Here is a 14,261-nt window from a genome sequence, read left to right as displayed (position 1 = left end):
ATATAACTAAAAAACAGAAACCATCACAGAAATTAAGATACCAAGGGAACTTGTGTGTTTGCACGAAATCATGACATCCAGGTTTGGATTAGCACTGGGCTGCAGGCGTAGGTAGGCAGCATGACCCTGCAAAATTCATGGCTAAGGCCCAGCCTGGCTCTGTTTTCCCCTGAAGACTTTTAGAAGGCAGCAGGACTGATGGCACAGCCCCACCAGGCAGCATGTGAGCAATGAGCAGGGACTGTCCGGGCTGTACAGAGGAGGGTAAAGCATGAGATGCAGCAGTCCTTGGGAGGCCATCTGCTATGGCTCGATACGCTGCACGGAAGAGAGCAAGGACACATTATAATGGATGTATTCACACGTGGATGGGTTATGCAGTAACTCTCCATCAGCAGATCACAGGCAGTTGAAGCAGCAGCAGATTTTTGCCTTCAGTAATAGTCAGGGCAGCCCTGACCTCGCTGGCACAGCTCTGATCCAGCTGAGCCAAAGGGAATAAATATGAATTGGCTGCACAGATGCTGCCTGGTCTTTGATCCCACATTAAGAAGATGCTGGCAAGACCCATTTGGTGTGGAAAATGTGATTCTCATCCTCTGCAGGTAGCCTCCCTGAAAATGCCATATGCAATTCAGCAGGAATTGGGCAGGTCAGACATTTGGGTTATACAGTGGATTTATTTTCAGAGATGGAGTTGCAAGTGTTACAAAATCCTCTACCCTTCAAATAAATACATAAGACTCTGTCAAATAGACCTCTTTTGCATGCTTAACTGAGTGCAAGCACTATTGTAAATATTTATCTATGAGCAAGAAACTTCAATGCCTCATCACACTTCACTGTATGTTTGCAGTTCTCTACTACAAAGTGCATTTCTCTGCACCCGAAAGCCCATCAGCCTGTCTGCTTTGCTGGGCCACCAATGCTGGAATCCTTGTCTTCGGATCTTTAGACACAAAGACTCCAGTGTGGCTGACCTGCTTCAGAAATACTTTCATTTGTAGGCAATTTCCAAGCAACCTTTGCTGGAACAGTGTTTAAAAAAAACACTGAGGTTATGGGAAAAGTTACACTTAATGTCCTAGTGACACTCAGTTATGAGCCCTGTAAAATTAAGGTGGGATATGAAAGCAAATGCTGCCATGTGAGTCATATCTTCATGTTTCATTCCTATCCTGAATACTTTGCATTCTGCCTCAGTAATACAGATTGCACATTAATCTCTGCTGTAAAGTGTTTTATAGAAAATTGATCTGAAGGACTTTTGTTTTTAGAAGGTCAAACCATAGGTCCAGGTGACTGTGGTTATGATTTAGAAAAAGAGACTGAAGGCCGCATTGCCAAACACCTGAGGCACTGAGAGTGGGACTGCTGCAGACTCAGGTACCCACCACAACAGTGAGCTCCAAAAGCCCAGCTTGGGGAGCTTCTAACTTCTTGTTTTACTGAGCTGCCCAGGTCCCACCACCGTACACCTGCACCAGACAGAGGTGCGGACAACTGAGGGCATGCACAGTGTTGGCATGCAGTGGGATACAATAGCAAGCAGTTAAATATTGATAGAAAACATCGGGTAACAGCTCTCCCACACCTTGAAATAAATGCCTCAGGCTCCTGTCTGCAGAATGAAGACCAACACTGTGAATTCAAGAAGGAGGTGCATTTGCACAAGAGAACTTGATCAAGACCCACAGTGCTGAAATATGGCCGTTACAACCAGCAGCTTCCCCCACAAGAGAACAAACACTGAAATCGTATTTTAAAGCTCTGCTTCTGGTTTCAATAATTTACGATGTTTTTATTATTTTATGTCATGCTTTTGTTATGTTTAAGTTTCTCCTGTACATAGAGTGAAGAGAAATGAGCTTTAATAAATAAAAGGAAGAATTCACATGACATTACAACAGCCTGAAGTGGAAAAGAGGATATTTCCAGTACTTCGCTGTCAATAACTCATTTATGTCCCAGCTTCCTGTTGTACTTCAGCCTTGATCAGGCAGCAGGGCTTTCTTGGGGAAATGTTGGCTGGATTCATGCGAGGAGCACTGGCACTAATTGTAAGCACTCAGGGCTTCCAGGGGGAGAATGAGCATGCCATTAACTTGGCTACTGGAAGAGGTGTTCCCCTTCTTAACAGACTCCCATAGGCCTGGGCATTTTAAAATTTAATTTTAGCCTATAGCTCATTTCCAATAAAGGACTGGATTATTTTTTTTTGTTATTCCTGAAAGAAAAAATAATTAAGGTATCAAGGATATGCAGTCTTGCTTGTCATGAGTTGTGGAAAAGTCAGGGACTGCCCAGCCCTGGAACAAGCAGTGATTTACTCCTGCCATAAATCTCTATCTGAGTCTATAGGTATCTTGTCCTTTCTATGGAGCGGACCTGTTGTTCAGATAATGGCAGGGAAGGCCATTTTTCTAGTTCTGTTGCAAGGCTGTCCTGGTGACCAAAGAAGGTATTTTTGGTACTCCACTGGAGCTGAGACAATCATGTCCTGAATGAAACTGTAGCAACGCACTTGGCAAAAGAAAATAAGGAAAAATTTCCTAAGAATTTATGAAAGAGATCTGCAAAAAAGCTTTACTCACTAGGAATGTAAGGAGGGTTATTGATATCATTAGCAGCGCATCCAGGAAGTTGGCCTTTTAACTCATTGGATGGTTCATTCATATCCTTTAATAAAGAGAGTAAGACATGTCAAAAGCCATGTTTTCTGTTCTGAAAAGAAGGGAAGGCAAATATAATCAGACTTACTATCCAGATCCCATCGTAGTCAAGGACATCCTTAAACTCCAGACACAACTGGGTCCACCACTCCACTGTCCTGGGGTTGGTGTAGTCAGGAAACACTGAATATCCGGGAGCCAAGGTCTAGAGTTCATAGGTACAAATGTCCAGATATTTTTTCATTTCTGCTATGTGTCTTCTTTAACACTTTGACGCAACAGTAGATTAAGCACATAAGAGAATTTAGTAGACTGACCTTTCCAATAGCAGGAGTTACGCCGTCGGAGTTGTTCACCCAGACTCCCATTTCCTGTCCAAGGTCATATGGCCTGTAAGTACCTGGTTCTTCATCCTTGCTTATAAACGGATCCTAGAAACAGTGGTTACACTTCCTTTATCTTGGAGGCAATGGTTACTTTTTCTACTTCTACATTTTAGAAAAATTTGATGTTATTAATGCACACTGCAAAAATATTGGAAGAAAACAGCGTTAAAATTTAGTAAGAGTAGAGAGCACATAGTAATTTAGAAAAAGTCATTAAAGAGCTGTATTTCTTGTATAAGACAAAAGTTAAGTGAAGTTAATAAACATCTTCATGTTTATTTTTACAAGACTGTATTCAACCAATTTTAAAGCGGCACTGAATTTTATTTTGCCCCCTTCTGAGGTCACTAACTTTGGCATCTCTGGATTCCCTCCAAGACAACTCCCATATATATGGGAATTGGGATCTTCTGAAGCTTCGTCAGCTTCAGAAGATCAACTTTGGAACACCTAAAATATCTCAAGGGGCTTGAAGTTGGGACACATCCAACCTTGATAGTCCCCTCTTTAGACCCAATGTTAGCTGATGATGTTTTATGTCAGCCTGGTGCAGAGTTACCCAAGTCCTCCACACCAAGTGGCCAAACTCGTCTGTTCCCCACGGATGTGAAATCACCAGCAGCTTACATCCTGCAGATCACCCCTCCTGCCACCATCATGGCCCAAGGGTAATCACCAGCTCCCATCACTGCCAGTTACAGGGACACCGCCAGTTTCTCTGCCCCAGGATGGCCATCTCTGGCCATCGAGCTCATTGAAAGGAAGCCTAAACTGTGCCTTGGTAGGATGGTGGCCCGCCATGCCAGTAAGCAATAAAAGTAGGAACACTCTGAGATGCCAGTGAAGCACTCTGCTCAGCAGCCAACTGGGAATAAAAGGAGGTTAGTGTGCTTAGCAGAATGTCCCTAATTGGGAGCAGCTATCTGCTTTGTATTATTTAGAATGAAGGAAAGTCGCAGCCATTTTAGGAGGGAATTCTTCCCTTTTCTCTTAGAAAATGTGATCCCCTCAGGTTCTGCTTAAGGCAAAAAAACTTTCAGTTACAACACACGAGAGATAGAAATGCAACTGAAACAGTCCTTCCTTGAGCAATAATTCAAAGGAATTTTAATTAAAAAGTTATTGGAGTTTAAATATGAAACTGAAGGACAAAGAATATATGATCCCAAATGGTAATATCCTTTAAGGACATGCTTTAAAATTCATTTTAATGCCTAAATTAATTGCCTGATTTACTTGTATGCCCTACGACAGCTATAGCCCTGGTGAGGAAACTGTATTCTTCCATGCATCAAAACCAAAAGCCCCTGCTAAACCCTCACCTTAAATGCAATATAAAGTTCAGCTTTAACTATGTAGCTCCAACATCACTTCCATAATTAAAGAGCGTTAAGTGTCTATAATGTTTTTAACTCATTGAATAGTTCAGTTTTGGAAAAGAGAAAACTGTCCATCTGCAATAATTATCTTATTATTGCGGAAAATATGGCTCTCAAGAGACTTGAAGGCTGGAAGATATCAGCTTAATTAGCTACTCCTAATCCAAACTTCTAGTATCCTTCAGCTGAAAGGTTATTCCCATGCATAAATCTAATATATTATGCAGGTTTGGCAATGTCCTAAAGAGAAATAAACTCTCCCAGTCCTAGTTTTGCATTCCGTTGGTTGTTTATGAGAGAAGGAAGTTCATATCCGTTAAACCTTCCCTAACTCATCTTTTATCAGCTCTTGAAGAGGAGATGCTGAGCAACCATACCTCTGACTGGCTGCTCTGAAACCTGTGGGCCCTAGCACTTACCCAGACCAGCACAACTTCACCTATAGCCTCAAATATAGATTTTAACACACTCCCATACAAACTCATTTCTGGAAATTTTAGCCTCTACAGCTCATAGAGCTGGATTTTAAAATGTTAAAGCTATTCAGTCTTATTTTGAATCATAATCATGTTTGCACTGACTTCTTTTCTTAAAAAAAAAAAAAAAAGAAATTCTCACTCACATCATCCCTAGCTGTTTTCATTTTTAGTGTGATTTAGTGGAAGGTATATACAGTATTTAATTAGAGCTCCTCCTCACTAATAATGTTTATAATTTTCCATTCTAATAATTTTTTACTTTCAGAACTTTTCTTTGTTTCTAAACAATACATTTGTTCTGACTCAGAATAAGTCACAGCTGCAATATGCACCTTATTCAGCACAGTAATGATGGCAAAATAATGACACTTGTGCATAATCTCCTTTACATGGAGGTGGCCTCTGAAAGACATCAGGAGAGAGAACTGCTGAGGGACTACACTGAGAGCAGTCACGCTGCTTCCAAAATGACCATAGGCATGGAGAGCAATATGCGGTGGATGCAATGGGGACTGGGCTTCTGGATGGTGAGGCACCAGCTGCACACCAAATAGAGATGTGCAGAATCCATTCACAGCCCGTCCACTGGAGATTTTACATGACGTGAAGAGACAGCGATCAGAGCACATTTCCTGAAATCAACATGAGGTAGCCAACAGTCTACTGCACTTGGGCAACTTACTCATTACAGTCACTACCCAAGGGGATCTAAACAGAAAATAGTTCTGTCCGTATCAGACTGGATTATACTTGTCTTGATTGCAGTTAGCACGGCTCTCCTCATCTTGGAACAAAACTTTGCATACTGTTCCAGTTCCTGACTCAACTTATGGGAATGATGGAGATCACTAACAAGAATAACAGCCAAAATTTGACAGAAATAACAGTAGTTGCATATAATAAAGCAAAGGTAGAAAATGTCACTACCAGTGCAAACAGTACTTACTTCCCAGGTTTTCAGAAACGAAAGGCAAACTGGATCTTGCCTACGCTCTTTCTCACAAGCTTATCTGAAGACATAGAGCACATCACAGTCCTTGCTTATAGGTTAGTGGAGAGGGGAAAGAAGGGACTCCTATTAGGATTCACATGGGCTTACTGCATGAATGAAGAATTATTACTACATTCCTTGTATCTGCCTAACTACTGAATTTAGATTTATATAGCAACAGCTACTTGCCCTGCTCTAGCATGCTCCATCTGAGAAACTGAAAGTGCTTTAAAAGCGTTGTTGAAGTTCACAAGTAAGAAGGTAATGTACCTCACCCATTATAATGTGACTTGATCCTTGTAGCTTCCTACACAGCAGAAAGCGCAAAACAATTGGAGACATCCTAACTGATGAGAAAGGAGAGATTACCATGTATTTACCGAAGAGCAAGAGTGTGCACAGGAAGAGCTACCCCAAACTCAAAATGTTTTACTCTATATTCATGTCTGGCAAACTTAAGATAACTCAGTAAATAAGCAGGTAGTTTTAAATGTTAGACCTCTAAGAGCTTAGGTGATTTTCAGAGAGGTGTTGAAAGACGGAGGGAGCCTGAACTGCAGAGCAATTGGGAAGAGCACTCAGTCCTGTCTGTGTATGTGCTCAAGTACAGATGGGTTAGCTATTTATAAATATGTATCCAGTTAATTTGTGGCTAATTTTTTATTAAATTCACTCTCCATCAGAGTGACTTAATAATGTTACTGTTTAAGCACTGTGTCTTGGACCTCCTGTGATGGAAGCTATTTTCAGTGCCGTACCCTGGTACTTGTCACAATTTACAGATGCAGTAGCACTGGGACAATTAAGGACACATACACGCGAGTTGCTGGCAAACAGTGCTCACTATACAGGCTGCTATTTCCATTACTAATATGTAGGTGAGCGCTTAGTGTGGTTTTGTTTGAAATTCCTGGCCATGAGTACAATTCTAGTGTGAAAAGGTGAAGATTAAGCCAATCATAAGTACAGAGCAGGCATTTCCAATGAAGCTACAAGCAGACTTGTTACGTTAGTGAGGAATCTAGTAACCGTTTTAGATGGAGAAAACACTGCCATGGATCTTTGAGGTACTGTCTGGCATCCTCAGCAGTATGCTAATCTTCCCAATGAATTTTGGAGGAAAAATAAGACCAGGGAGACACTTCTGACTTGCTATTTGACAGAAGAATATGATGTTTAGATTGAGAATCTGCAATAGCTTTCAGCTACCTCAGGTTCAGAAAGATTTAACATACCACCACCAGTAAAAAAGGCATTATCCCACAAATTCGGACTCTGCTGTTCAGTCTATTGTTCCTCAAGCCCTTGAAGACACCACCATTGATCAAGTGAGAAATATGACCCTTATTTTAAAAAGTCTGGATCAGCTTAGGCCCAAACATCTGTGGTCTGTCCCTTCTCAATTCAACTGGATTAATTGATCACGTTACAAAGATGAGTCATCAATTTAATGGAGGTAAAAGTGATGCAGATCTTTGTCATATGAGGCATTTTTGATAGAATGAAGGAAATATTACTGCCATTCTCCAAACACTGGGGGAGCATTGTCTGGAGACTGTGAAATCCAGGTATTTACTAGAGAAACTGTATTCAAACTGGGGCATCTGTGAGGGAGAGCCACTACAAAGAGATCTGAAGCTCACACCCCATAAAAAGGGAGTAAAATACCTTTGTTCATTTAAACTAGCGAAAAAGGGCTGAGGGAGAATAAGCTTCTGCAAATAAGCGTATCAAGAACACAAACAGCAGGATGCAAGACTGGCAATTTGAGCTACATAAGAACCGTAGTATTCTAATGAAAGGTGTAAGTTGACCATTTAGGCTGGAAAACGGAAGATGGGAATGATAGCGAAAAAGGACTGGAAATACCCCAACAAGGTCATCGCCTCCTGTGGGTCAGCTCAACCTGATTATATATTATATATATATCTTTTTTATATAGCTGCAATTTAAAGCACTTTTTTTCTAATTCTGCCCCTGGTGATTATAGTGAATAGATTATGACTCTGTTCTCTTCAGCAGTACTTTGTGCCCACTTGCTCCTTGCTCTGGATCTTAGCACCCCTGCACAATCCCATCACAGAAATGGGAGGTCGTGCCATCACCCCAACATCAGCCAGGCTGTGCAGTACTGTGCTGCAGTAGGGCCCTGCAGAGCAATGTCTTATGAACTCATCAAGGACTATTATTTAATTTACTCTCCTCTAGTTTCCTTCCCACCGCTGACATTCTCTGTATCTACTGTGAAGAAAAGTAATTTCAGTGCAAGGACGTGGATGGAGATGGCAGTCTTGCTGGAAAAAACTGACAGGGAAAAATGCAAACCAACGATTTTCACTTCTGCTCACATTAATTATTCTGAGTTTCCCTCCTTGCAGATCACCAAAGGCCATCTGGACATGGTCCTGGGCGACCAGCTCTAGGTGTCCCTGCTTGAGCCGGATGACCTCCATAGATCCCTTCCAACCTCAACTAATCTGTGATTGTGTACATCAGTATTGGTTAGAGGTCCAGCATACATTTTCCACAATTTTTTTGTGCAAACAAATTTCTTTTACATTAATTTCAATGAAAATAAAATATAAGGCAACATGATTTATAGTTACTAGCTCCCCAGATTGATTGTGAGTACATCTTTTCCACTATTTAGCTATTTCTGTCTGCATGTTAAACTCATTTGTTCATTATCAAAAAAAGAACTGTATTAAAGCAATTCTATCTCAACTCAGACCTGAAAAGAAGCAATTTTTTTCTTAGATGAGTGGAAAAAATGAAAGAAAATTGATGTTATGGTAAAGAGATAATACTGGTACACACAGGTATCTGATAAATGCAGCACATTTAAAAGTGATGTCTGTGAGAAATTGTTGTTCAGCTCTACTCAATAAATGACAAAAATAGAAAATGTGCCACAACAGCATGCATGCGATAGCACCTGGATACTGCTATGAGTACTATGATGCAAATAGTTCTTATAAATGGAAAAATAATTAGCAACATTTTTAATTTACCAGAATAATGACACTGTGCATTCCTGCTGCCTTCAACTCTTTGAGGTACTCCGGCAGACCTGCATAATTATTTTTGTCATAGGTGAAGTCCAGGCGACGATCCATGTAGTCGATATCGAAATGCTGGACATCCTAAACATTTTAAAAGCAAACACTGATGTATTTTATATGGGAAATCAGGGTGTGTGCAGCTGTGTTCCTAGGGAGGATCTAGCCCACGAAATGGGACCTAAGAGATTGATTATAATAACTGTAAACAACTGAAGCCAAATTCAGCCCCCGTAAATTTATGTGGCAGCAATGGACAAAATGGATACGTGGAAGTCCTAGGTTAGCAACTGTTTGGCAGTGATATGTGTCAGCTCTGCCATAGTCTGTGTTTAAAATGCCAGCACCTTGTACTGCTGTATACCAATAAATTGTTGGCACAGCATTAAAGCAAACCCAAGCCCAAACTGCCTGCAATGCAGCCAGAAGCAGTACTTAAATCTCATGTTTAAAGCTCATTCTAAACATTCTTTTGAGCTTTGTAAAGATATGTAAAGATATTGTGCAGAAATGGCTTGTGAAACCACTTCATAAGATTATGAACATCCTTTTGGTCTATGATTCTCTTTATGGGATGATCACATTTCCTGTAATATAATTTTATTCATCTCATTTCAGATTTCAAAATGAGCACATATGGAGAAAAATTCATACTTACATAGGGGATATCATAGTAGTGCATGCGTTTGGCAGTTTTCTTTACAACATCGAGGCTGCTATAACCCCACCTGGACAGGTGAAATCCCAGAGACCAATAGGCAGGCATGTGCGGGCGTCCAATGGCCTAGAGCAGGAAGGAGGAATACAGAAGTTCAAAAGGCGAGGTGAAAATTTTAGGGAAATAAGTGATCCTGAAATGCCAAGAGAGGTTCCCAGCTCATTTAAGCCACAAAGACCAGAACACAAGTATCACACACCCTTTAAAAACCCCTTATTTTCTCAGACAACTCATTGAGCAGTATACTTCATTTTAAAATGTACAATATACTTTGCTTTAACATGGGCTTTAAAACAGAGTTTCTCCTGGTGGACCTAACCCTTTGGTCAACAAAAGGCAAATCTCCGACACTGCACGCAATGTCAGCTTTGCTGATTTCTCTTGCCACATCCAGCTGAACTAATTCATCTGATGCTTATTTGAGCTCTCTGAAGTTTTAATCATATTTGCACACCTCCCGGATGAAATCCAGTTGCTCATGACTGACTGCTGATATTGCTGGCCCACAGCAGTATGTTGCCAAGTGTCAACAAACCCCCTCAAGGTCAGAGTTACCATTTGCTCCATCAAAATTCTCAACTGAAACACAGTTATGAGTTAAGTACTATTTTATAAATATTTGATTTCCACCTGCTCCATGTAATTCAGCTGCCAATTGCATGAGGAAACTTGTTTGCAAGCAGAGATGTGCGAGGTGTCTTGCTCTGCTTGCCAAGGAAGCTGCCTGGGGGGACCAAGCAACAACTTTAGGTCACTCTGAGAAAGATAGTGAAACCCTCCCTCGCCTCATTTCTATACATGGGTGTTTTCTGGGGGAGATATCTCAAAATCCACATTCCCATTTTAAACAGTTAGATCCCATGAAATTAGCTTTTGTTCAGTAATTCTAAGACCCTTGCAGGCAACACATGGAAGTCTAGTAGCTAGTAAGCACCCATGATTATTAATCAGTCACAGCTATCGACTCCCTTTGGCTAAGTAACCATTCCTCCCTTGTTTCCTTATTAATCTCCATTCCTAATTATGCTAGGAAGTGAACAAGAATAAAACTTGAATATTGGCAGCTAAAATCCATCAACTTTAATTAAATAAAAGGATGCACTCCAGGTACTTGTTATCAGTTGCATGGCTAAGCTCTCCAGATATTGCAGTACATAGAGATGCCTCTTCTTTTGGGAATTTGTACAGGAAGAATCTGACCTGGGACTGCAATGCTGGACTTAAAACTGCTCTAAAAGATGTCACAGATCATACAGGCAATGGGAAGTGCAAACTGCAGTGCACAGAAAAACAGATGGAGGAAAAGCAGTGGGTGTTTTAATGCCCCTGTGCATTTCACAGGGGAGCACTCAGGGTCACTTGCTTGTAGCCGAGAATGGTTTGTGGATAGACAGGTCAACTTCACACACTCAGCTTACAGATTTGGATGCACAGTATAGTTCTACTGATTGGGATCTCTCACCTAAGGCAAGCAGTAGGAGGCCAGAACACCTGGGGCTTAATGGTTTGAGTCCTCCTGGCCGGGATGGGCTGCCTGAGTACTATACCCCCCACGTGCCTGTTCCTCATCCCATTCCACCAGATTTAACCCTCTTCAGCCCCCTCACCACCTACATGCAGCTGGAGATGAAGCCCGGAAAAGAAGCGAGCGCAGCCACCAGCAGCACAGTGCAGCACCATTGCTGTGAGAGGCCCTGGACGGAGGAATGTGGCCTCAAACCACGTACAGGGACACCAGTGGGCAGAGACATGCCATTGCCACCACAGCGTAGTCTTCCCAGGTGCACCTGATCCCCCAAACCATCCTTCCAGCTCTGCTGGGGTTTCCCGTGGAGAGCTGGGCAGGGAGCAATGGCTCAGGATTATCCCCAGGGCACCTGCAGCCTAGTGCTGTGGTGTCCAGCACAGCACCCTCAGGGCAAGTCTGCTCCTCTGTCACAACTGCACTCACCATATCACGGACAAAATCACCCGAGGAGGCAGCAGAGCTTGTTTTAGCCCAGCTAGGCTGCGAGATGGTCTATGTGAACCCCATCATTTGTGCTCCAAAAGGAGATGCGCAGTCTGCCTGTGTTTTCTCTACTGCAAACAGAGAATGACCTCTCCAAGCAAGGTTAAAAAAACAGAACAAAACAAAAGAACTCCCCGATGAAACAAGATCATTTGTGTACAGGCTTCCTCCCTAGGATAAGAGGAAGATGGAAAAACAGCTGATAAATATTAATCCTGCTGCTGGATGCAGAGCCTGGTGTCCTGCCAAGATGCCTGCATGGTGCAGAGACCAGCACCACGGTCATCCTCTGAGCTGGCTGCCATCGGCCCAGAGGCAGTGGGAGCCCTGAGATGCCCCAAGTCTCTCCTGGACATGGGACACTGCTGGGATGCATGCCGATGAGCTTGGGACATCACCCATGCCAAATTCAAGAGCTGGACAGGGATTACCTTCCGCCCTGTGTGCTGCACTGAGTGCCTGGTGAATGGCGGTGGGGCTCGAGGGGAGGCTGTGGCCATCGAGGCACCAGGCAGGGTCCCCCCCTGGGACACGGCCTTGTCCCCAGCACTGGGAAATGCTGCGGGTTGGCTGCGCTCTGCAGGATGGCTCTCTGCAGACCTCAGAGCTGCCCTGAGGCGAGGCAGTATTTTGTGACAGCATCCCTTGAGGAGTTTGGGATTGCAGTTGAACAAATGGAAGAAAATCCACCTTGCAAGCAAGATATTAACTTTTAAAGCAATTAGTTCCCCAGGTTGGCCAGGTTGGAGCAGCTATGGTAAGCGTAATTGAAATGAACAGAACATTTGAAGAGGAAGGATGAAAACAGGGCAGCTGGGAAAACAAATGTTCTTTCTTCTAATTATGCTGCGGACTCTCTCTAATGGATCCCCCTGAAGCTTCCTGATAAAGTAACTGGCATATGGTACCTACGTGCAGATGGATTGGCAGAGGCAGAGATGCGATTCCGCAAACCTGAAACTTGTGTTGGATTTGATGCATATTTAGGATCTAGTTAATTCATATAGATTGCATTCTGCATACAAATGATCATAAAATGCAGTACACAGAGAAAATCTGATAGGCAAAACTGACTTGCTTAGAATCAGAAAAGGTAAATGAGGTATGGCAGGGGAACGGAGGGAGGAAAACATGAGAAATGCAGAAACAGCAAACATATGGAGGATCCAAGCTGAGAAAAGAAAAAAAAGAAAGACAGAGTAGTGCAGAAGTAGAAAAAATAGATCCTATTTTTGATACCACGATTCCTCCTGCACTTGGTTCATAAATAACTGAGGGTTGTTTAACAGATTCACTGTTAGTTTATCTGGGTTTGCATAACTTAGCCTTATGTAATTTCTGAACTTTTTTCAGGTGCACCTGAGAGCGGATGCATCTAGGAAGCCTCCTGGAAGTTCTCTTCAGTGAGAACTAAGCTCAGCGAGCAGCTAAAAGCCGTGCCCAGGAAACAGGTGAATGGCATTCACTCTCCCTGCGTTGGGTTGCTGGATAGATTACATTATTATGATGGGCATCTCAAACAGACAACGTGAACTAATTTATAAATGCTAAACAGTAAAAGGCAGGTCCCCGTGTTACCGCTCAAGTAGGAGGCTGTGCTGGAGAACTCTGAGGTCCCCTTCACCAGAACTGTCCCACAGGTCTGAGAGGAGGAAGTAAAGCAGCAGTTTGCTCTTAAAACAGAGTTGGGTCATGCACGTGCACTATACTCTGTTAGGAACTCATTTTTTACTGCTGTGCACTGTTACTCTGCCCTGAGCTGACACTGGTGGTTTTGGCACCCCTGATCTGAAATGGCCTCTAGCTGCAGAGTCCCAGCTGGGCTCAGCTCTTCAGCCTGTCACTGCTTCTTCCCATCCTCCCACAAATTTGGGGCGTTTGCCATAATAAGTGAGATTTATATAACTGTTCTGCACACCGGACCTCTTCTGCAGTAGGAGCAAAGTGTGATTATCATCAAATGTATATATTTAACTGCGGCAGGATCAGCTTTGATTTATTGGGAGCAGTGCTCTTGTGGCCGGGCTCACGGGTGGGAGGGAGCAGAAGCATTGCGGTGGAGATTTCTTCTTTGTGTCACACCATGCCCAACACGCACCTGATAGTCACCGTCACTGCTGCAGAGCTCAGTGATGCTGGCAAGCTATGTCCTGGAGCCCAGCTCGTGAACCCTCTTGCTCTGCTCCTCTCAAGACACAGCAGGGCTCCTGCTTTCCACCCACTGATCTCTCACTGCCTCCATCACCCTTGAAGCCAGCTTTAAGCAGATTAGCATGGCTTTCACTGCCATCCTTCTTTGCCCCAGGGACAGACAGAGAGGCTGCTGTGCGCTGCCTTACAGGCACCAGCCACGCTACTCCCTTCCAGCCCCTTCCTTCCCTGGGGAGTGGCAATGATCGAGTCCTCTTGTTGTGAGAGAAAACACAATTGAAAAATAGTCTTTTCTGTCTCCTCCACCTTCCCACATACCTTGTACATAAAAGCCAAATGATTACCCTAGAGACTAATGATATGCTAACAATTGTGATCTGGGAATTTCAGAATGTTTACTGAAGAAGTTATTATT

General features: G+C 42.9%; 1 protein-coding gene across 1 annotated transcript in view; it reads right to left on the bottom strand.

Annotated features, from left to right (window-relative positions):
- LOC110392401 (sucrase-isomaltase, intestinal-like) overlaps nt 1-14,261 on the bottom strand; it is a 52,556-nt gene that overhangs the window by 21,908 nt on the left and 16,387 nt on the right. Inside the window, exons 8-12 of the mRNA XM_021384638.1 lie at nt 9,625-9,750; nt 8,919-9,050; nt 2,990-3,103; nt 2,761-2,877; nt 2,595-2,679 (exon numbers count right to left, since the gene is read on the bottom strand). Of these exons, the coding sequence (XP_021240313.1) occupies nt 2,595-2,679; nt 2,761-2,877; nt 2,990-3,103; nt 8,919-9,050; nt 9,625-9,750 (574 nt within the window). The remainder of the gene's footprint in view (nt 1-2,594; nt 2,680-2,760; nt 2,878-2,989; nt 3,104-8,918; nt 9,051-9,624; nt 9,751-14,261) is intronic.

The sequence above is a fragment of the Numida meleagris genome, chromosome 1 (genome assembly GCF_002078875.1).
Source record: "Numida meleagris isolate 19003 breed g44 Domestic line chromosome 1, NumMel1.0, whole genome shotgun sequence".
Taxonomy (NCBI): domain Eukaryota; kingdom Metazoa; phylum Chordata; class Aves; order Galliformes; family Numididae; genus Numida; species Numida meleagris.
This window is presented reverse-complemented; position numbering and strand designations above follow the sequence as displayed.